Consider the following 23,295-nt stretch of genomic DNA (forward strand, 5'->3'; position numbering starts at 1 on the left):
TCATAGCATTAATCACGTCTAGTTATTAATGCACCAGGGAGGAAATATTGCTAAACTTAGCCCTAGCTGCCTCTAGAAATTACCAGTGTGATGTGATCCCGTCTTTTACTAATTACCAGAAGGTCTGTTTGGTGTCTGGGGGTGGAAAGTAGTCTGTCCCTGCAGATGTCACCCTCTCCCCAGGGGTGTCACTCAGCCCCAGAATGTCACAGCAGCCTCAGCCCAGGTTCCCGTGATGGATGGGGGTCGCTTTGCTGGGAGCCACCAACACAAACAAGAGGGAACTGCTAAAGGAAGGATTGTAAAAGATTGTGAGTGAAAGAGGGAAAAAGATAACCCCACCCTCAAATGCCCTGAGCATCCTGTCTGGCTGCTCCCCCACTATGTGTCAGTGATAAAACCCCTTTTTGGAAAGGAAAATCTTCCAGCTTGGTTATTACAGCCACAAAGGCAGTCAGATGGGAATTGAAGAGCTCTTGCAGCCTCATTTAATTACTGGAGCACTTGGTAAAAGTCACTTCAATATTAAAACCATGTTAAGACAAAGAAAAAAAAAAAAAGAAGAAATGCTAACAGCAAGAAAAAAATCAATCTAACTCCCAAGTTAAACATGTTCTCAATTGAGCTGTGATAGGCACATAACACAGGTCACACACGTTTTACCAGTGTTGTTACATTATTTATCTGGAATTCTCTGACTTGGCTGTTTTTCACTACTGTTCTGGGGGGTGCATGGAGCTTTCCTGTGGTTTGTTCTTTTGGTTTTTTGGGGTTTTTTTTTCAGTCAATTAAAAGTGTTTCCCTGAACTTCACTGCTGCACAGAAAACTCTGGTTTTCAAGGCGGGTCTGAAGTAAAGGCATCACAGATCCCAGCTGCTGTTGAACTGATATGACCAGACCGTACTGGTGGATATAATTCTTCATTACAAAAGAAACTAGCCTCAAGTTCTTGCTTTACTGAATCTCAGAGTAGCCTGGGCTGGAGGGACCTTGAAGACCACCTTGTTCTATCCCCCTGCCGTGGGCAGGGACACCTTCCACTAGACCTGGTTGCTCCAAGCCCTGTCCAACCTGGCCTGGAACACTTCCAGGGATGGGGCATCCCAGTTGAACTGGAAAGGCCTTTGGTTTGGATGCTTCTGCCCACATTACGTTCCTCCATCATATGTATTTTACCTTTTAGCAGCTGTCCCTCACCCTGCGTGAAAATATAAATAAAAAAATAAATAAAAGCTCTTTGTTGTGGCTTTCCAGCCGTTCCCGTTTCCACCATCCCCTGTTCAGTGTCCACTGACATCCAGCGAGGAGCTGCAGCTCCCTTTTGCCAGGCTCACTTATTATTTGGGAACTCCCTGCCTGTAAGCTCCAGCTTGACAGATTTTGGAGGGAGGACACAGCACCCTGCTTGCTTTTGGGCATGAGGCTGGGGAGTTTCACTCTGGGTCCCACTGTGTCTTCAGTCTCTGCCAGTGCCAAGCCAAGCATGATTTCTAAAAGGAGTTATTGCCTCAGTCCAAGGGCTCAGCACTTTCCTGAAGCATTCCAGCTATTTCTTTATGTGGCTGGTCTTTCAAACAGCACAAACCCAAGAGCAAACATCATTAATCCCCCTTTGAAAAGAAAAGAACTTGACTATTTGATTCCAGGGACACCATCTCCACTCCAGCCTTATATGGAACCAAACAAGAGCAAGAGATAAGAGTTAAAGTTTCCGTACCAGTGTTTATTGCAAAACACAACCCGGTCCAGCCTGAAATGTTTAACTTTGGTCAGTGATCTGCTGTTGCTCAAGGCACAGGAATAAAATTAGCCCCAAATTTATGAGGCTCTGCCTAATAAAAGGTTAAAGTATTCTTTCACTTCACGTATGTTTAAAAAAAATTTAAAAATCACCAGTCAGGAACTTGCAGACTGTATTTGTTGCCTTTTAAACTTTTCCTTTAAGTCTATATGACTTTTTAAATACTTATTCTTATGCTAAGGCGTTAACTTTTATTTATAAGTTACGGATAACATAAATCCCCCACTTCTGCCTCCCCATCTGGGTGGGTATAAAAACCTGCTGTTACATTTTAATGGGAGAGAGCATAGAGAAGAGACTCTCTCCCCCTGCGCTGATGCTGTAACTGTTCAGGGAGAGAGGCTGAGCTTCCCGCAGCCTCGAGCATCTCCGAACGGCGCTGCTCCGGAGCCCTGCGTAACTTGGTATGGCCCTTGGCACATCCCGACTCCTGCAAACATCCAAGACCAACCCTTCCCGACCAAAAGACATAGTTAAATCAGCTTCCTCCAATTCCACACTCTTTCCTTATTTTATTTCATTTTATTTATTTTATTTTATTTTCTGTTTCTCACCAACAAGGGAGCAGCGCTTTGGACGCGGCACGGCCAGCGCGGAGAGGGGAAGCCACACAGCGCGGAGGCGTCCCCCGAGGCGGGGGGGGAACTGCGTGTGATGAGCAGCTCTGACCTCAGCCCCGGGAAACGCCAGCACCAACCATCTGGATCCCATTTGCAACGCCGGCTCTCCCGCCTCCCCGGCATTCCCGAGCCAGCTGCCTCCTCCGGCCTCGCTCAGACCCACGGCGGCCGTGGCGCAGGGACCAGCGCCCCGGCAGTCCCCTCGTCCCACCAGTGCCCCACCATTCCCTCATCCCGCCAGTGCCTGCACCCCGCTGAGCAAGGCAAGAGGGCACTGGGAAGGCTGAGCAGCACTGCACGCCATGAAGCAAGGGTGAGAGGCGCTTTGGAGCAGAAAATCCTGGAATAAGCAACTCTTCTGGAGGTTCACTCAGGGGTAAGTGTTGCTTCCTGTGTGGGAGCCTTCAGCCTAAGCTCTGCAGCTGCTAAGCCGTGGCTGCCCTCCTTGGTGGGGTGGTAGTATTTGGGGGTTTTTCAAGGAATTCTGGACAAAACCCATCCCTAGGTTTGCATTAGTCTTGGAAAAGCAGAGCGATGCTGCCGGCTGGTTCACATCCGGAGCTCCTCCCGGAGCTGATGCACCGCAGGTGTGTGGGAACACTCCTGTCCTCTGCAGGGGCCCTAAACCCTTTCAAAAGCACTGACCAGAGTATTTCCCCTGCTACCTCAGGATGGGTTTTGCGTTTGTTGTCTTGGAATCACTGCAGCAGCAGCTTGGTGGGATAGGAGTAGGATGACACGGGAAGCAATGCCCCAAGAAGGGCATGTGGAGGCTTGGGAAGATGTACCAGCACAAAGAGGTGGGGACACCAATGGGACCCTGCAAGGAGTGTGCTGAGGGGCTGTCTCAGTGCTCCGTTCCTGCTCCCAGGGCTGGGGGGTTTGGATAGCCACCCTCACTCCTCTTGCCCCAAGGTGAGGTAGAATGAACCTGGCAGAGGTGCTTAGCCATGCTCAGGTCCTGCTGCCAGGCACGTCCCCACTGCTCCAGGGTGGGCCAGCATGTGGCTCCAAGGGTAATCCTCATCCTCTTGTGGTCATCCACAGAGAGGGAAATTAGCCAAACAGCAGCTCTTCCCCTGAGGGAAAGGGCTCTCCAGCCGTGCATGGAGCCACCGTCCCTCTCCATGGCTCTCATCTGCTCTCCCTCCTGCCTTCCCGAGCCCTTTCCCCCCAGAGCCCCAGTTGCCCTCAGCCTCTTGGGACTTGCTGAGGGGGCGGCTATGATTAATCTGGAGACACCCTGCCACCATTCCACTGGGCTCAGCAAAGCCCTCGCTTCCCAAGTGGAGATGGGGCGAGAAACGGTTGTGGCCAAACTGGTTTCCTGACCAAGCAAAAGGGCCAAAACTGGCTGGAGTGGGGGTAGCCAAAGCTGCTCTGGTTCCAGTGGGTGAAATGGGAAACTCTCAGTTTGTTTCTGGTTGCTGTGAGGATCCATGTGCACTCTTGGGGGAGGAATCCTGCGTTTTTCAAAATTCTGGCTTTACTCTGTTTCTTGCTGGTTTAAGGAAAAAAGAATCAGTATTTGTGGTTGGGTAATTACAGTGCTTATGTAGTGCTGCTTCTGGGGCAAATACCCAGTTTAGGAGGTTTGCAGTGAGATGTCTCCAGACTGAGGCTGTTGTGGGGAGCTGGAGAATTCCTCCAAGGTCATGTAAGAATGCAGTGGCAGAGGAGAGACTCAGCTCCACATCTCCCTGGCACCATACCTTGAGTCAGAGATCAGGGAAACAGGCTTTTCATCCCCAAACTTACTCTGTCTTTGCAGAGAGGCTAACCACGACCAGGGCTGTGACAGTGTTTAAGACAGGAGTGCAGGGCTGCGTGCTTGCTGCCATCGTTCATTCATTCCCTTTCCAGTTTCCAGCACCCACCCCAGTCCCCTTTCTGGTTTTTCAAACATCTCTACGATTTTCCATTCAAACGCAGTAACTTTCCCTGATTGCAGGGTGAGCTAAACCAGCCCCCGCTTTATTCCCACAAGTCAAGGAGGGGGAAAAATTTAAAAAAAAATGATGTTCCTCTCCTACTTTTGCTACGTGCCTGTCCAGGAACAGGAGGGAAGGGAACATCTTATTCCTTCCATCAGTACAAACTGTGGTAACTGCACAGCCTTGCCAGCCTTGGATTGTATTCCCCATTGGATTTCCAGCAAAGGGGTGAGCCTGCCCTGCGCTGGGCGTGCACGGCGCCGGGTGGCATTGCGTGCCTGCTCCCCGCCGTGAATCACAGCCAGCCTTACCTCTCCATATGCCCATCACTTTTTCCACCTTTTTAAGTGATCTGTGTTCCACATTAAGGAGCCGATCTGTTTGGGTGGAGAGGCTGCGGGAGGCTCCGGTTACTATACATAAAGAGTCATTGATCTTTGAGGGAGTTTCCTTTTTTTTTTTTTTTTTTTTTTAGCAAATACTCCCTTTCCTCTTATTAACGACTCTATTTTAGTCTCAGTCTTTGGATGGAGAAAACAACCAGATTTTAAGCCAACAGCATGCTTAGAAGGACAGAAATGAATATGTGATTCATATTGAATTCTAGCACCCAGCGTACTTGCCTGGGTAGGATATGGAAGCACCGTAACTCTGTTGCTTTGCTGAACACTGGTTTTCAAAAATCTGAGCTCCAGTGGTTTGCAAAAGCAGGGAGATTTTTTCCCACCCTTTCAGGCTTGATTTTTTTTAATGTTCAGGTCTGCCTTTATAGGAACAAATGTTTTCAGGGGCAACCCTCAACCCCACAAGCCTCACCTTCCCAGTAGCACTTGACAGCAACATTTACGCTTCAAAAGAGCTGAGAAAAATTTAAATGTCTCCACCTGGAGCCATGAATAAATCCAGGATCTGTCCTATTCAGCTCATCCTGAGTCTCTACAAACAGCTTTGTTTCTCCCGAGGGCTGTGGAGCCAGGAGAGATTCAGTGTTCTGTGATGAGGAGGTGGCCAGGCATGGGACACTAATGTCCCTTGAAAAGGTGACCAAGCTTTTTTTGCATGGAAGAATCATGGCATTCCGCCTCAAAATCACGCCGGGAATGGCTTTTGGCTAACATTTCCCCCCAGCTCAGGGAAATTAAAGGGGGAATTCATCCAGGCGAGAGAGGAGCATGCCTCACCTCCAGAGGGCAATCTGTGCCTCCCTGGCTCCACATCAGGATTTGGGGAGCTGATTCTCCCAGCTGCTCGCTCCACAGCCATGACTGCAATCATATCCCGCTGCTGGGGATGCAAGTAGTTGTTCTGGGTGCCTGGTGTCCACTTCCAAGCCGCTGGCAGAGCTTACAACTGCCGCCTCCCACAGCTGTGGATACAGCAGAGAGCAGCCAAGCCAAGGGAATTTGAGGCTGAGCAGTCTTGTTGGGAAACAGGATGATGATGGACAAGGGAAAATCCCCACAAAGCAAATGCAGGTGAAGGCAGAAGCCTCTTTGTTTTGACTCTGACATCCCCATGAGACAGACTTCTCATGGAGGAGCCTAGAGGATGCTCACAGCACCCTGCACCAGCTATGGGATGATGCTTTGCTCTCCCTGGCCCCCTTTTGGAAAAGGTCCCCCTTTTGGAAAAGGTCCCCCTTTTGGGACCCAGCTGCTAATCCACCTCTTTCTCCCAGTACAACATGATCCACCCCACATGCACAAGGGAATTTAAGGGCTGCAGTTGCTTCTCATGTTTTTAGTCAATGTATTTTTTGAGGATGCTCCATGGCTGGACAGGAAAATTGGACCGACCAGATGTTCTGTGGTCTGGAGCAGCAAGGTATCCCAAAGATCCCTGGTTGTGCCAGCTGGGAAAGCTGCACAAGGCCAAGCCCAAACCCCGGCCAGTTGTCCCCAGAAAATGTGCCAGTCATGGCTCTGCCTACCATGCTTGCCATGCTCTGCTCCTTCCCGGAGGCTGCTCAACTTTCCAGCAGGAGTGTGTCACAGAAACGGGGAGATATGGGAACAAATACCATAAATACAATCACAGAATGGTTTGAGTTGGAAGGGACATTAAAAACCATTTTGTTCCAGCCCCCTACAATACCTCCAGGGATGGGGCAGCCACAGCTTCTCTGGGCACCCTGTGCCAGGGCCTCACCACCCTCACAGGGAAGAATTTCTTCCCATTATCCCATCTATTTTATTTTGACTACACTCTAGTGAAGAAAACCACCCCCAACACACCCAAGCAAACAACTGCTTAGAAAGTGAATTTGAAACATCCACTCAAAGGGAAAAAAAAAAAAAGTAAAATGTCAAATTTTATGCACAGAGAAGTATGCAATATATGCAAAAAATAGCTGCTGGGGAAAATATTTAAGGAAATCACTTCATTGTGTCGGGGTAGAAATGATTGCTTTTTGAGAGCAGTATTGGGAACAGATGTATTTCTTCTGATGAAATACTGTAATATTAAGAGGTCGGCACACACTGTATAAACTCTAGACAGACATAAAACTTTCAGATTATTGAAGGCTACAGGAGTTAATCTTTTAGCACATGAATCATGAAGAAATTGGCTCCCTGGGTTTTGGTGCTAACTTAAGAGTTCAGGAAAACGCTTTCTTTTCCTAAAGGCACTCAGCAGTCAGGTTTTTCAACATAATTTTCCAGCTTGAAGTGGATATAGCAAAAGCTTCACCAGAGCTTTCACTCCACAGGACTGCAAGGAACTTTTCATTTAAAAAATGAAATAAATCCACAGTTAAATTACCTTGTTGAAAATACATTCTTGAAAACCCAGCAATACCAGAGAATAAAGGTGCAAAACAAACACTTACCATAACCAAGTATTAATATTTATTAGCATGAGTTAACATCTCTGGTTTTATCATCCATCCCCTGCAAGCTGGTGCCACCTCCGGCTTCTGTGACCAGTGGTAATTTGGGACACAAAGCAAGAACACATTGAGCAACGGAAATTACTTCTTGTGCCTCACTGAGGCAAGCCAAGCAATAAAAATCACATCATTTACTGTCTTAAACCCACTTTTCGCACGGAGCCAGAGACTTGGCTCAGTCAAAACAGATCTGAGTAGAGTTTTGGGTGAATTCCCCATGCCAAAGAAAAAAAAAATTACCCCCACCCACCCAACCCCCACCACATTACCTTTACAAAATAAGTTGCTGTCCTTGCTGTATCTTCTTCTTCTCAAGGGCCATCTCCTACAGGAAAATCATCTCCTTGCCCACCCCTTTCTGCAAGCACCCTTCCTCATTAGCTAATGAGTGTCATGAAGAGGGGGCTATAAGAGAAAACCCTGCTCCGGAACAGCTCTTGTTAAAGGCTCTTCTTTTCCTTAAATTGTCCATTTCTAAGAGATATCCATCACCATATCCTGCAAGACTTTGCTGCCTTTTTCCTCCTGGTGACTAATCCTGGCTCCTATGACTTTAGGATGGTTTTGTGTGATGCTAAAACTCATCTCTTGTTGATGGACAAGTCCCTCTGCTTGCACAGAACTATAAATACCATGATGGAGGTCACAGAGAAAGCTGGAAATAGATCTGGAGGCCTCCTAAAGGATAAAATGGGGAAGGAGAGGAAATGGGCTGCCCAGGGAGTGGTGGAGTGCCCATCCCTGGGGGTGTCCAAGGAATGACTGGATCTGGCACTCAGTGCTCTGGGCTGGGTGACAAGGTGGGAATCGGTCCCCAGGTTGGACTTGATCTTGGAGGTCTTTTCCAGCAATTCTGTGACTCTGGAAAATCTCAGCTTCCCACTGCTATGGGAGATCATGGGTGATCCTGTGGGTGGGAGAGAGTCCATAGCCACAGGGAGTTTCACTTTTCCCTTCGGCTACATTTTGTGGCTGTAAACAAGCTCTGAGCAGCTGCTCAATGTAAAAACCAAAAAAGCCCCTAAATGTTTGCTTCAGTTCTGTCACTTTTTAGCCAGCAAGACATCAATTTTCACTGGCTTATCTTGATGCTCTGCTCATCCCCAGCTGTTGTGACTGAAGAGGAATTGGCTGCCAGCAGCTCATAAACAGGATGGTAACATAACTTCCTGTGTTTTGGGAAAGAAATATAAGCAGTTTTACAGCACACATTACTTTAGTGGGATGGTTTTCCTTAGCATGCATTTTATTTCACGTTTTTCATTCATTGCTAGCAGCCTTTTCACTCTGTGGCATCCCACCCTTAAGGTGAAGGGGGCTTCCAAAGTTTGTAGATGCTCTTGGTTGAAAGAAAAGACCAAAGTGAAAGGGCCTGCAAAAGCTTACAAAGCTTTGTTAATAAATTATACACTTGGCATGGAATTTGATATGTTAGTCCCTGATCTCCCAGAATAAGCACGTGACAGTGGCTTTTGGTTAAAGGATAGAGTGAAAGGGAAGAGAGAGAGGGTGATGGATTCAAGAGGGAGAGATAGAAAGAAAGGCAGAAAGAGACATCACCATTCCTGACTCCAGCATTGATCCAGCTGATGGCGTGTCCAGGGTCCTGGGGCACACCTGGGTGCACCTGGGTTTTGTGGAGGTACCTTTTATAGATAAATTTTTCCTGCCCTGGAGATAAATTTTCACTTCCTATGCAAATTATTTAATAAGTTTTTTCTAGATTTTTCTGGAAATGGGTCAGAGGGCTCTGAGAGGTTTTGGTCCTCCCCTACAGCACATTCCTGCTTTTCAACATGATCCCTGTGCTGTGCTTATCTCCCCTAGCCAGAATAAGGATGTTTGTCCCATAAAATGCTGCCCTACCTCCACGTGGCTCCTTCTCCAGCCACATCCTGTCCATTCCCTGAGTGTGTTATTGCCAACAATCCTTGCTTGTTATTACCAACAATCCTTGGTTGGCTCCGCAGCTATCGGGGTTTGAGACACACACATCTTGAATCATAGAACCATGGAATATCATGAGCTGGAAGGAAGCCACAAGGATCATCAAAATCCAGCTCCTGGCCCTGCACAGGACACCCCAACAATCCCACCCTTTGCCTGAGAGTGTTTTCCAGTGCTTTAGGCTCTTCTAGGCTTCTATACAATCCCAATGGATGCTGCAAATGAATCCCACTCAAAAACTTGCAGCTCTTCCACAAGCCTCTTCCCAGAGGGAAGACTCTCCCATGGGGTTGGGTGGGTGGTTGTCATGAGCTCTGTGCTTTTTGCAGAGCTCAGCTGTGGGACCTACAGACTTTTCTGTATTTGTGTGCTCAGGGGACGAATCCCCTTCATGTGTCCTTTGGGTAAAACTATTTTTTCTGGGAGCAAGCTGCCCATCAGGGACACGGTCCAACCGAGCAGGTTTGCTCCTGCTGGAGGCACTGGGAGGTTTGGCTTGCACTGGAACAGCCAGGGGGATGGATGGGTGCCAGCTCACAAAGGTGATGGTTTAGTCTCTTTAGGAATGACAGTGATACCTCTGGGCTGCAGCAGCTGCCTCTATAAATGCAGGGGTTGCCAATAAAAGGGAAGACTTTGCCATGTCTTGATTAACATTGTGTGCTAGCTGCTGGCTCTGGCGGCCTGTTCAATGTCTCTCCACCTGGTATTATTATTATTATTATTATTATTCACAAATGTTGTGGGGGGAAAGGCAGAGGAGAGCTTTTGCCAGACTCATGCTATAAGACATTTGTAAATTCCATCTGGAGCACATGGAAGACCAAATGTTGCAAATCTCTTCTCCCAAGAAAGACCAGACCCCAGCCCAGCTTTGACATGCTGGGAGCCCAGAGGAAGTGTCAGGATCGCACTGGGTTTCAGAAAACCAGTTGGAAGTTGTCCCCTTCTTTCCACAGAGCTGCCCTCTGATATCCCTGAGGAATGTCTCTTCAGTGGAACTGGGTTAGCTGCTTATTTCCAAATTTTCCTGTATTCCCAACTCTTGGCTCTGTTTCCAGCCATGCCAGTCATGGCCATCAGGATAATTACCACAGTTTTTCTAAAAAAAAAAAAGAGTTACTCTTCCCCCTAGCCCTCTTAGGTTCTTGTATTGGTCATAACTGTCTGTATTGATGGAATTGGCAAGGATGGTAGTAAGAAAATTGAATTCCTTTTTTTTTTCTTTTATGATGACCTGGTTAACAGTTTGATGTAGTGGAGTCACTTTTGGCTGATTTGAGTAATCGAGCTCCTTTGGGGAATGAAAGGTATTAAATCACTGTGTTCCCTTTTGGAGGATATTTTCCCAGTTAAGCAAGCCTTGCTGGTTTCTGCTATTTAGGCTTGGAAATGAAGATTAAATAATAAATTGGTCATCTCTACGACAACAGAAACACAGCCTTCGTGGCGGAGGTGTTTTTTCAGAAGGCTTGCCAGGTGGATCATAGATAAGAAACTTGCTTAATTTAGATTTTTGGCTCCAACAGATAAAATATTATTCTTGGTGCCTTTCCAAAATATGATCAGCCAGCGCAGGCTATTCTACAACTGGGGCTCTGAGCTTGGGGGAGTCCAAGGGCTTTTTGCTGCGCAGCCAGATCATGTGGCTCACTTGGGTCTGGAGTGCTTAAATTTCCATTTGTGTATTTGGGATAGCTGAAAAGGTGAGCTGAGGCAAAGGGTGAAGTTCAGGGCAATTATTGTGATGTTTGGAAGAAATAAAGTGAGAAGAGGCAACAGCAAGAGGAACGATGTTGGCCAAGATGTATCAGCTGGTCATCCATGGGTGGGGAGGGCAGGTGAGAGGCCACAGTGTGTCTTGGTAGTAGAAACCTAAGCATTTTCCTATCTATTACGTATTGCCTGGGACAGCACAGGCAAAACAAAATCATCCAATTCCACAGAGGTGATTAAAGGTCAATTATGTGAATGAGGATTCCTCTTCCAAAGGGATGGCTGTATGAAGCAGACTCTGCCCAGCAGCAAAGAATTTTTTTTCCTGCCAAAGTGCCACAAAAGCCTTGTAAACCCACACAGTTTGACTTTTCCACCTCATGCCTCATCTGTGCCTGGCCAGCACTGCCGCTATTTCTCACTCTCCCTGTTTTTCTCCCTTAGGTCTCACTTCAGGTGCTTTGAAACAAAGAGAATTAAAGGAAAACTCAGATAAAAGAGCAAAATGAGGAAACATCGACATTTGCCCCTCGTGGCAATGTTTTGCCTCCTGCTCTCAGGCTTTGGCTCGGTTGGTGCCCAGCAGCAAGCAGGTAAGCCCGGGTTGCTTCACCTGCCTTTGGCCCTGTACAACCACTCATTCTCACTGTTTGGTGTTTAACATGCATGTCTGTGGATGTTGTGGATGGATGACCCTCTGCTCCTCAGCTCCCACCTTGCTGAGGGTCCTTGGGACGCAGGCCTTGGCCAACACTCACGGTGCCTCCCCGAGCACGTCACTGGCCAGTGCCGTGCCTTGGAGGATGCTCTGCAGGGCACTGGGGTGTGGGACCTTCACTCAGGGTGGTCCTGAGACGGTCTTCTCCTGGGCAGAGCTGTTCTGCCCTCCCTGCATGTGTAGGAGGGCTTCTAGCAGTGAGAAGAGCACTGCCACTGACCTGCAGAAAGGCTTTTTAAAAAGTGGTGCTGGCGCCTTTGGGACCAGAGCTGGTGGGTCACTAAGTGGGTATTAACAGCAGGAAAAATAGGGAAAACTCAAGACAGCACCCAGGCTGCTTAAACCAAGCTGTCCTTCCTTCCCTGAGCACTGCCATGGAGTCCGCAAAGCCCTGAGCCAGCAAAAACCATGCAAGAGGCATGGGCAGCTGGAAACAGCAAGCCTGAATTCACAGGTGAAGCTGCCGGTGTCTCTCTCTGGCTCAGGGCTGGTGTCCAAACCACGGGTGAGGGTGTAGGAGGGGAGAAGCACCTCGGCTCCCCCTCTCTGGGCAGGGAAGGTGGCATGCTGTCTCCTCCTATCCCCCAGCACCACGGTGCCAGGGCTCTGGTGGCTGCCTGGTTGTTCACCAGTTCCTCTCGTTTTGCTGCGGGCCACAAGGGGAAGCTGAGCTTCACTTTCACCATGCCAAGGAGGCTGTTGGTTGTTTGGGTGAGGAGGAGGAGGAGAAGAAGGAGGCATGCTTGTGCTGACTGATAAAAAATCCTAAACCCCCATCTGTTTTTTTAAAGCTGTCAAAACCGTTGCCGTGGCTGATATAATATTTCTAGTGGATTCCTCCTGGAGCGTTGGGAAGGAACACTTCCAACTCGTTCGAGAGTTTCTGTATGATGTTGTAAAAGCTTTAGATGTGGGAGGAAATGATTTTCGCTTTGCCCTGGTCCAGTTCAGCGGAAACCCGCACACAGAGTTCCAGTTAAATACCTACCTCTCCACCCGGGACGTCCTGTCCCATATTGCCAACATGACTTACGTGGGGGGAGGCATCGAGCCTGGAAAAGGATTAGAGTACCTAATCGAGAAGCACCTCACTAAAGCTGCTGGAAGCAGAGCCAGTGAAGGCGTGCCCCAGGTTATTATAGTGCTAACAGACGGACGGCCCCGGGATGATGTGGCTCTGCCCTCATCTGTCCTTAACTCGGCCCGTATAAACCTGTTTGCGGTCAGCGTTCAGGACCCAGTGGAAGGGGAGTTACAGGAAGTAGCAAGCGAACCCCTCGATACGCACCGCTTCAACCTAGAGAATTTTACCACTCTCCACGGCATAGTTGGAGACTTAGTGGCGAGTGTCCGCTCCTCCATGACTCCAGAAAGGGCTGGAGCCAAAGGACTGGTTAAAGACATCACAGGTAATGGCTGACTGGTGGTATCTGCTGGCGTTGTGCTGTTTGGCATTGCCACTCTGTAGGGGCAAGACTGAGATGGACGTTCAGAGGTTTAAAAACAAAGGTTTGAAGCACGTGGCCCCGTGTTTGCAGCTGCTGAGGTGCTGTTGTTTGCAGACTGAGCCAGGGCTGACAGGAGTCAGGGCAGGAATCCTTGAATGGGCAAGTGGCACCTTGTGGCCATCCTTTGGCACATATGGCATGGAAATTTAAGGTTAGGGAGCTCGGCAGAGTTAGTAAATTGCCCTGTCCTGTTCACTCCCAAGGTGGGGAAACAGGGGATGAACACACCAGACCTGATGGTGACCCTGACCAAAAATCCTCTGGAGACCAAGAAGGTGGCTGCTGGTTGCGGAGACACCGTGATGGATGTCCCCTTAGAACCAGGTTGGGGGACAGGGAGATAGGCAGTGTGCCGTTCCAGAAAGTCACATTCTTCACTGAAAACAAGCAAAACGGGCTGGGTGGGGGATTTCTCTGCTGAAAGCTCACCCCTGAGCTGTCCCTTAGCCTCTCTTCTCATGCACCTGGAGAAGGTGTGTGGTTGGAGAGTCTTCTCTGAGAGCCCACTGCTTCCACCTGCTGGAGCACCGGACCCTTCCCATAACTGAAACCTCCCTGAAACCACATTGGCTTCAGCAGACCTACACTGACTACAAGACAGGGCCCAATTTCCCTGGGAAAAAAAAAAAAGACAGTCTTCCTCCGTCCCTTCTCTGTTTATGAAATTCCTGCATGGTAAGGGCCTTCTGAGCAGCTTTTTTGTTGTTTCTCAAAACAGAAGTCCTGGGGATCAAACCTTTCTTTTTATTCCTGAGACTCCATCTGAAGGTCAAGAGCTTGTGGGGCGACATAAGGCCACAGCAGTGTCATGGGGCAGTGTGACATTAATCTCCCTGTGTTGTCTTGCCTGATTAACCCTCACGCCAGTCCCACTGGGTGCTCTCCATCACTGCATGACACCAAGCAACACCAAAAGGCCGTGCTCATGTGTGTTTTTGTCGTGCAAAGCGCTTGCCAGGGCAAATATCCAGGTCACAGGAAAGCCACAGGGGAGTAGCTGCCCCACAAACATGACAAAAGGCTCACCAGTGCTAAGGAAATGACACCAGTATATGTGGAAAATGAATGTTAACACCCAGCCTGCTGACAGCACTCCAGTGGCTGTTGGGCATCTTAGCCATGAAGGACCCCGGTGCTTCCCTGCTGAAATCAATTGAGGAATTGGTCTCTGGAAGCTGGCTGTCCTCCTCTGGGCCATGCCAGCAGGTAACCCCATTGAATGGAAACATCTGGAATCACAGACATTCCTTTAAAAGCTTTAAAGCCAAATTCCTACTTCGTGTATATCATGCATTTCCAAGTTTGTTTCTGCTTAAAGGTATTTTTTGCAAGCATTTCCTTCCCATCCTATAGCACAAATTTAAGTTAATTCTACTATTGCAGTGTTGTCCCTGTGTGACTTGCATGGGTGATATACAGAGTATTGGTAAACACTGGAAAAGATGTTACAGGTCCTAAACCTTGGACGATAACAGTGTGCAAAACATGGTACAAATATCTGCATAAGAGTTTAAGAAGTCATTTATTCAGCTGATAACTACATGTGGCATTAAGATGTATAAAAGTGCCATGGATGCTATGTTAGAAACAAGCCCTAATATGAAATGGAACTGTAAAAAAGCCCCAGTCCTGTAAAGGATTCCAGTAAAGGGAACCAAAACTATTGGTCTGTGGCAGTCCCTGGAGCTGACTCACGTAAGTACGACAGTCAGCCCCAAGTTTGCCCTGAAGCATTTGTTAAATCTGAGCTGTCTGTCTCATCTGACCCTCTTTGCTTAGTTGTGTAACCAGCATGCTTTTATTTGTTCTCCACACCAGCTTGTTCCATAAATGTGCACTGATGTACAAGGTTTTTTTACGGTGATGACAAATTATCCAACACATCTGTTTCATATCTATTTTCTCTTTGGTGGGAGCAAGTCATTAGTGCCTGGAATCTTGTTCCTCCAAAAAGATATCCAGGATATCTAAAGCAGCCCTGGGTTAAACCACTGTGAGATTTCCCTTTCATTTTTATGATGAAGTAGAACGTGTACATCCCTACTGAAAACGGCTCAGTAAAACCAAGCCTAAGCACCCCTAAATTTTGCCTTGATGGAAGAATAAATTCTGGAGCTCCTTGAAATTCTGAACCCTGGTGATGTTCTCTGAGCCAACACTGGCCATTGAGTTGGTCCAGGGGAGCAATGGTGACCTGGAGACCTTCTCCTTTGTTGCTGGAATTGCAGCATTATTTGAGTCTCCTGGTGTATGAAAACATGTACTAGAAAAACAACTAAATTGGCAAGAAATAAACAAATTACTGGCAGTGCTGGTTAATAGCAAAGACCTCGGGTTTATTCCTGGCCTTGCTAAACCACACGCCAGCTTTGCTGCTGGTTTCACCTTCGGCTTTTAAAAGTTGAGAGCTGACTGAGAGAGATTTCCAAATGTCGCTTGTCGGTCATTTGCAAATAGTCTGAAATTTGAGTTCTTAATGAGAGGGGAGAGTAATAGCATGGAAACATCCGAGCATGCTTTGGGGTCTTTTCCCCCCTCTTTTTTGCATGCATGAACTCTCGGTGATGTCGATGGTAAAATTAGTTGAGCAAAAGGAGTTAGAGCAGACACCAGGGCATTTTGGGTCTGCTTTGGTAAGTCTCAGAGCAAAAATACTTCCCCTCAACTCCATGTTCATGCCGTGTACAAGCTTTGTTTGGTGGGTATGTTGTCAGCAAATGCTTGTGATCATCTGGGTATGGCCACAACAACTAGAGTTGGATAATTGCGTCATGACTGATTTCATCACCCTTTTTTAACCTGATTCTGCATTCCTTGATTGAATATCCAGAATCCATATGAAAAATACAGACCAGACCCCTCTGCCAATAATCAACCCATCTTTGTGCAAAATATTTAAAGTGACACAACTTCTGTGTGGCCTGGGTTGAGAATTGTGTGGGTCAGACTCCTAGACAAATAACAGGTGGATGCTGGCAGCTGGTCAAAGAGGTACAGTGCAAGAAAAATAACTAAAAACTTTAAAATTGTTTCTAACAAATGTATTTCAAATAATACTTCTTCATGGTGGGAGAAGCCCATATATTCAGCCTCTGTGTTTAACCAGCAAAAGAGCAGAATTGTGACAGAGAAGCTGAAACTTCCCCTGCATCCAGTAAATGTTTCTCCCAAAAAATAAAAGGCTGCAATGATAAAAACCTCCTCATCCTCTACCTTCAGCATGAATTGCCACCAAAATCCACCTTTTTCTTTTGGCTCTGTTTAAATATTTGGACAGTACTGGCCAATGATGGAATGGATCTAGATTTCCAAAAACTGTATTTTGCCAAGGTTTCTCCTTGCATGCCAATAATGCTGACCCCCATGTTACTACAGCCATTGGCTTGTGTTCTGTCCACTCAAACCCTCCCTTGATGGGTTGTGGATGCTACTGGGCAGGGCCTGAGAGCTCATATTCAATCAGAATGCAGAACTAAGAGGAAAAAGTCACCTCCTCAGTGATCACATTATTTTATTTTCTCATTTTCGTGTTTCTCACTGGTTTTCCAAGAAACATGTCAGAACACTGTTACAACTGCATGTAATCACTCATTTTAATGCTTTCACCTTTTGCATTTCTTTTTTTTAAAGCTCAAGAGTCTGCTGACCTTATTTTCCTTATTGACGGATCAAACAACATCGGAGGTGTCAATTTTCCAGCCATACGCGATTTCCTTGTAAATTTGATTGAAATCCTCAGAGTTGGAGCTCAGCAGATACACATTGGGGTGGTGCAGTATAGTGATCAACCCAGAACCGAGTTCGCTTTGAACAGCTACTCCACAAAAGCGGATGTCCTGGATGCCGTGAAGGCACTCAGCTTCCGTGGGGGCGAGGAAGCGAACACCGGTGCGGCACTGGAGTTTGTGGTGGAGAACCTCTTCACCCAGGCGGGAGGCAGCAGGATAGAGGAAGCGGTGCCTCAGATTTTAGTGCTGATAAGTGGTGGAGAGTCTAGTGATGATATCCGAGAGGGCTTGTTAGCGGTGAAGCAAGCTGGTATATTTTCGTTTAGCATTGGGGTCCTGAATGCTGACAGTGCAGAGCTGCAGCAGATTGCTACTGATGGAAGCTTCGCCTATACTGCCCTGGATATCCGTAACCTTGATGCTCTTCGAGAATTATTACTGCCCAACATTGTTGGAGTGGCCCAAAGACTCATTTTGTTAGCGGCCCCAACCATTGTGACTGAAGGTATGTATGCCCTTCAAGACCCTTGCATTTCGGTGAGTTGATGAACGATTGAGCTTTTGCACGATTTACAAGCATATTTAAAGCTTTAATTATTTTCAATTTTTTTTTTTTTTTTTCCAACTCGTCTCTCTGGTCTGGTTATGGAGAAACGATGTTTCTGTGCAGAAACTCATTGGCCCAGTGGGTTATCTCTCAAAAACCGTGAGGTCTTGTTGCAATAACTGGCATGACAAGGGGTGTTTTAAAAGACAGCAGAGTATAAAATAAAAAGAGTATAGAAAAGCTCATATAATCCTTTTTGGGATATCTAAACACCCTGGGAGTAAACACTGCAGCACTGCCAGTTGTAAAAACATTTATGCTGTGTAAGCTTACATTTTATGTCATTTGGAAGTGTCATGACCATAAAATGTGGCTGAGGAAGGTAACAGGAATGCTAAATGGATCCCTACATACCAGAGTTGAAATCAATTGCTTGCTAAAACAGTAAAATTCCACAACTCACTGAAGCTCTGGGCTGCCCTTGGTAAAAGGCGGACATTCCTGTGTTGTTGAACTTAAAGGCAGAACAGCCCTTAGTTCTTCTGAAGTCAAATCCCCACCCGTGATCAATCAGCTAAAGAAGATGTTTACAGCTTTCCACGAGGCCACAGGAATTAAAAATGCAGGTGTTAATGTTCCACTTAGGTCACTTTTTCACCCTTAAGTTCCCCTGACATTATTTCTGGGCTAGCATCAGCTTGGGTGCAGTAGAATACTGAATATCTGGATTTATGGGGCAAATAGGTGATTTATGAAAGATACAATATGTCATATTGCAGAGACCCCTGGAAGGGGCCAGCCTGGAGCTGCTGCACTTAATTAACAGGATGCTTAATGCTAACAGCACTTTTGGGATCCCGTTGTCAGTCTGGAGTTCTGTACACACTGTTCTTCATGGTGTATGTTGACATATAAAACTGCATTCCAGATGTCTTTGCTGATCCATGCCTAAACATGATTGCTATCCTGTGGCTTAAATCAAAGGGACGAATTTGCCTTAAAGATCATTTTATGACCTTGCCTTGATTATTCCAAGAAAGAACATTAAGAACTTTTTCTTGTAGCACCCCACAAGAACCATATTTAGCCAGTTAATACGAAGTCAGCATGTGTAGCTAAAATATATATGCTGGGATCCGTGCAACTCAGTGGAGAACCTCTCTTTCCTCCTGTCTGACTTTTTACAGTTTAAATGGCAAGATTAAAAAATTTCGGTACATTTGTTTCATCTGCATTTGCATATTTCTCACTTGAAGTGCCAGCTCATTTGTGGAAGGTGCTACATCAGCCTGTGCAGTTACATACAGATGGATGTGCTAAATGGGGAAGTGGATATTTTCAAAGGAGCTTTAGGGAATTTCCTACCTCTGGCACCCATGGAAATAAATTTTGACTGGTTTTCTTGATTCACATCAACAGCTTGGAATGCTGCAGTGCAAAGCAGTTTGGGAGACGCCGCAGCCCAAAAGGGATGCCAAACCCTGAGGTGCCAAGTGCTCCTATGAAATACTGAAGACATCTAGCTTCACTTTAGCTCTCCAGCTGTTCATCCTGGGATGAAGGGGTGTTCCAAAGTGCCTTTCTGCTCCTTCACCTACTGGGGGAGCCTGGATGATTAAGTTAGATTAGGTGCTTCACCAGACAGCTGACACGGCAACGAGGATGGAACTATGCAGGGCTGGGTGACACTGACACCCTTCAACATTTCCAGCTTTGAGAGTCAAAGATACAATGCTTTGATCCCAAATCCTTTGAAATTCTTGGGAGACTTGCCATCAGCTTTACAGGGCTTTGGATTAAACCCTATGAGATGTGCACAGCCCTGCTTAAAGGCTTTTGCACTAATTGTGTCCATGCAAACCGGCACTGTGGGCTGTTTCTTCCTGTGTGTTTTGGGTTTGGTTCTTGCATTCCTCTGCGCAAAAAAACTGCGGGATTTGAGAGATGCAACAGGAATGAGAAGCAGAGGGAACTCTTCCTTCCCAGCCTCCCTCATCTTTCCAAAGCCCCTTTGATATTTCCTCCAAAAGTCGAAAGTTTCCAGGGTCTCCACTTTTGGGTTTCTAGCTGCTGACAAGCTAAGGATGTGCTTTGGACATTTCTCCTGGGTGATAACAAAGCATCAATGTCAGCCCTAGCTATCCATTTGGAAAGTTTCCTGTTTCCAGCCCTCTCCTCCTTGGAATAACTAAGGAGGAAAAAAAACCTGGCTGGAGGGATGAATGCTGGAAATCATAGCTCTGGGAAAGGGATCATTTACACAAACTCTTGTTGCTTTGTGCGTAGCTCTGCTCTGACAGCCTGGGCAGCCGACTGCAGTCCACTGGCAGCTCACTTGAGGTTATGGCTTGGAGAGGGCACCATCACCTTTGCTTTGTGCATGTCCTCCTCATTTTATGCCTGGCAGCACCATGGCATGCAGTTTTAAACTTCCATTTTCTACAATTGGTCCTTAATGAAACTATTTCCAGCACAACTCGATGAGAGGTGTTTGCAAAGGCTCACACTTGCTGGTGCAGGCAGGTCTTTCAGGGTCTGAGGGCAGAGGGGCAGATGAGTCACAGATGTCATCCCCTGCTCCAGGTCACCCCTTGGGGCAGCTCGGTCTCATGGCACTCACCCATAGTGAGAAACCTGACAGCACCCAGCCTTTGGGAGCACCACTATCCATGGCCAGCTGGTGTCTGGCCAAGGAGGACTGCAGCCAAAGTTTTGTTCTTTGTTGAAATCCAAAGCAAACAGCCTCCACACAGAGGAGCCCTGATGGGCTGGGGGCTGCTCTTCTCCGTCCAGGCAGGGCAAGGCAGTGTTTGCTACCGCTTGCCCTGAGGGGTGTGAGATCCCCACGATGCCGGCTGTCCTCTCCCCAGGCTGTGCATTGGGTGTGGCAGTGAGCCTGGGAGGTGATGGACCTTCCTCCTTGAATCCTGAACCCATCTCAGGAGCTCTTAGGTGGGCGGGTGATTCAAGGATACACCAAGTCTGACATAACACAATGATCTGTAGTGCTCAAGCATAACTTGGAAGCAACACAAGGTTTCCTCTCTCATGTCAATGGCATGAAATTGGGGAGGTGATGATGTGAGAGGATTTGTCTAAAAGATGGTATTAAGATTAGGCACCATGATAATCATGTATAATGCTGTTATCACAATCATATTGGTCTTGTTACTATTTACCTTTTAAAAAATATATTTGCTGTACTAAATATGACGATGCTTTGGTTCCAATGCAATACAACAGGGGTTTTTTCCTGCCTAACTATCTTTAAACTTAGCCAGGGCACTGGAAAGCTAATTGTGCTCTTCCTGTGTCCTGTGCCATCATCAATAATAAAGTTTCAGAAGTTACAGCACAGGGAACCTGTTTGTTAAAGACAAGGCCACTAGAATATAATCCAGCCTATCCATGACTGGGTCAGCTGTGCGAAGAAAAACCATAACTTGGTTTTGTTAGATAAGAAATAAGATTTAGGATGCGAAGACCCAAAATCCAGGTATGTTGAGTAGGTGGAGACTAGTCTTTCCTTGTGTCTTTGCTCTCAGGTACCTCATACTTGTCACACCAAACCACCACCATTCAAGTGGTTCCTCTGCAGATTGAAGGAGCATCACCTGCTTATTTTATCTCATGTGCTTGTTGAGTGCCAAGATTTCTCCTTACTGCCTTTCATTCTTGCTTTGACATGTACATGCATTTTAATATTCAAGTGTGTAAAAATCACAGTTTTTGCGACTCTTTAACTCTTCGGTGTTTTAGAAAGGGGAGACAGTCAGATTTATTATTAGCTCTCTGCTAGACCCTAAAAAATAATTCTGTTCGGAAAGCAAGACCTTTTTAAAGGCATTGAGAGTAACAGTACTCCAAGCAAAAAGCAAACAAGAGGTCTTAAACATTGCTGAGCTGTTGACATAGAATTGATGCAGAGTGTTTTGAAGGCTAACATGATGTTCATGTGTTACTTGCAGTTATTGAAGTGAACAAGAAGGATATAGTCTTCCTGATAGATGGTTCAACTGCTTTGGGGGCTGCCCCCTTTAACGCAATTCGTGATTTCGTTGCCAAAATTGTCCAAAGGCTGGAGGTTGGACCTGACCTGATCCAAGTGGCGGTGGCACAGTACGCAGACACTGTGAAGCCAGAGTTTTATTTTAACACCCACCAGACCAGAAAGGATGTGATGGCCAATGTGAGGAAGATGAAGCTCATGGGTGGCACGACACTCAACACTGGCTCAGCGCTGGACTTTGTGAGGAACAACTTCTTCACCAGTGCTGCTGGGTGCAGGATAGAGGAAGGGGTGCTCCCCATGCTGGTGCTCATCACTGGGGGTAAGTCCAGGGATGCTGTTGACCAAGCCGCGGCAGAGATGAAAAGGAACCGGATAGTGACCCTTGCCATTGGGTCGAGAAACGCCGACCTGACAGAGCTTCAAGAAATTGCTCATGAAAGAGATTTTGTGTTCAACCCAAACGACTTCCGCCTTCAGTTCATGCAAGCCATTCTTCCTGAAGTGCTGTCACCTATCCGGACACTCTCTGGAGGAGTGCTTGTCCAAGAGCCATCACCAGGTAATTAATGGCCTTTTTCTAATTGAGGAATGTGGTTTATATTTTCTTATTCTATGACGTGTAGAGATAATGGGGAAAAATGCATCAAATGCATGTCCTAGCATGGTTAAATGTGAGTGCATGAACAGGCCAGTGAACTTGGTAGTGTGATTGTTGTTACAGCTTTATCATTCCTTCCTGGAGATTTTTGTCCTGCTCTGATTTTGCAACCGACATTTAAAGGTCTGGATGTGGAAGATGTGCTTTACTAGTTAGGTACCTAAATTGTTCAGTGGAGGCTTTTACTCTTCTTAGGGTTTGTGTAGTCTATGAATGGGACACCTGTGAATGTTACAATCTCTTCCTCAGTTTGGGAATCATCCGTAGTGCGTGTTTGCTCAGGAAAGTAGGGGTTTCTTTGGAGTGTAAAGAACATAAGCGCATTTGTTTGGGGAGATATTCAGAGCTGACACTGTTGGACTGAAACTCATCCTTTAAGGACATGTTTAGTTTTCTTATGATTTACTCAGCCCAAGCCCTAAGAGGCATACAAGGACATTTCAGTGTTGATTTTTATTTAATTTGTTTGGAAGATGATACAAAGCTCCATGGAACCAGTGGACTCTTTTTAGTTGTCCTTGCCATTGATATCAGTAGAATTTGCAAGCAACCATCCGATAGGGTCGTGTCTTTTGAGGAAGTTCCCCCTGCATTTCAAGAGATGTTCCAGGTGCACAGAGATTTTATAGCAAATTTCTCAGGATTTCTTCACAATAGAGGTGCTTGAGGTTAAATCTGTGTTGCACTAGATCTTATTTGAACCTTGTATTTCTGTCTCATGGCATATAAACTTTAGAAAACCAGGATTTCTTCCAGCTCCCAGTAAGATCAATAGTGAGGTTCCCATTGGCTTAAATGGTTGTTGAACTGTGTCCATATTTTTTTCTAGTTTCTCACGTAATTTAAAACTATAAACTGCAGTAGAAAAGAAACCTGAAAGAATTAAAGCATGTGTCTGAGTTACATGAAAAGAAGACATTTTGAAATCGGTTTGCCAATACTTGTCCTTAATGAAGATGAATATCACAGGACTTGTCATTTAATAAGCTTTGTTTCAGAGTGTGTTTCCGGCTAATACAATTTTGCATGGCTATACACCAAACCTAACGCGTTTATTTTTCAATGTAAATTAAAAATGTTCCTGTGTTTTCTTGTTCTTTAAAGGTCATTTGTGCAGCTTCTCTATTTTTCCAGTCTTTTTTTTTTGTGCTCACAACTATTGACACCCATAATAAGCAAGTGATCGTATCCTACCCCTACAAATTTTTCTTGGTA

At 46.4% G+C, this 23,295-nt stretch overlaps 1 protein-coding gene across 13 annotated transcripts in view; it reads left to right on the top strand.

The window, feature by feature from the left end:
* Positions 1-2,410: 2,410 nt before the first annotated feature.
* COL6A3 (collagen type VI alpha 3 chain) overlaps positions 2,411-23,295 on the top strand; it is a 58,271-nt gene continuing 37,386 nt past the window's right edge. For 5 of the 13 annotated variants that reach the window (XM_010407874.4, XM_019290953.3, XM_019290955.3 and 2 more), the window contains exons 1-5: positions 2,411-2,798; positions 11,354-11,502; positions 12,419-13,036; positions 16,766-17,368; positions 21,379-21,981. In XM_010407874.4, the coding sequence (XP_010406176.1) occupies positions 11,415-11,502; positions 12,419-13,036; positions 16,766-17,368; positions 21,379-21,981 (1,912 nt within the window). In that variant the 5' untranslated portion in view covers positions 2,411-2,798; positions 11,354-11,414. The remainder of the gene's footprint in view (positions 2,799-11,353; positions 11,503-12,418; positions 13,037-16,765; positions 17,369-21,378; positions 21,982-23,295) is intronic. The other 8 variants (XM_019290957.3, XM_019290958.3, XM_019290959.3 and 5 more) reach the window with 8 other exon arrangements.

The sequence above is a fragment of the Corvus cornix genome, chromosome 7 (assembly GCF_000738735.6).
Source record: "Corvus cornix cornix isolate S_Up_H32 chromosome 7, ASM73873v5, whole genome shotgun sequence".
Lineage (NCBI taxonomy): Eukaryota > Metazoa > Chordata > Aves > Passeriformes > Corvidae > Corvus > Corvus cornix.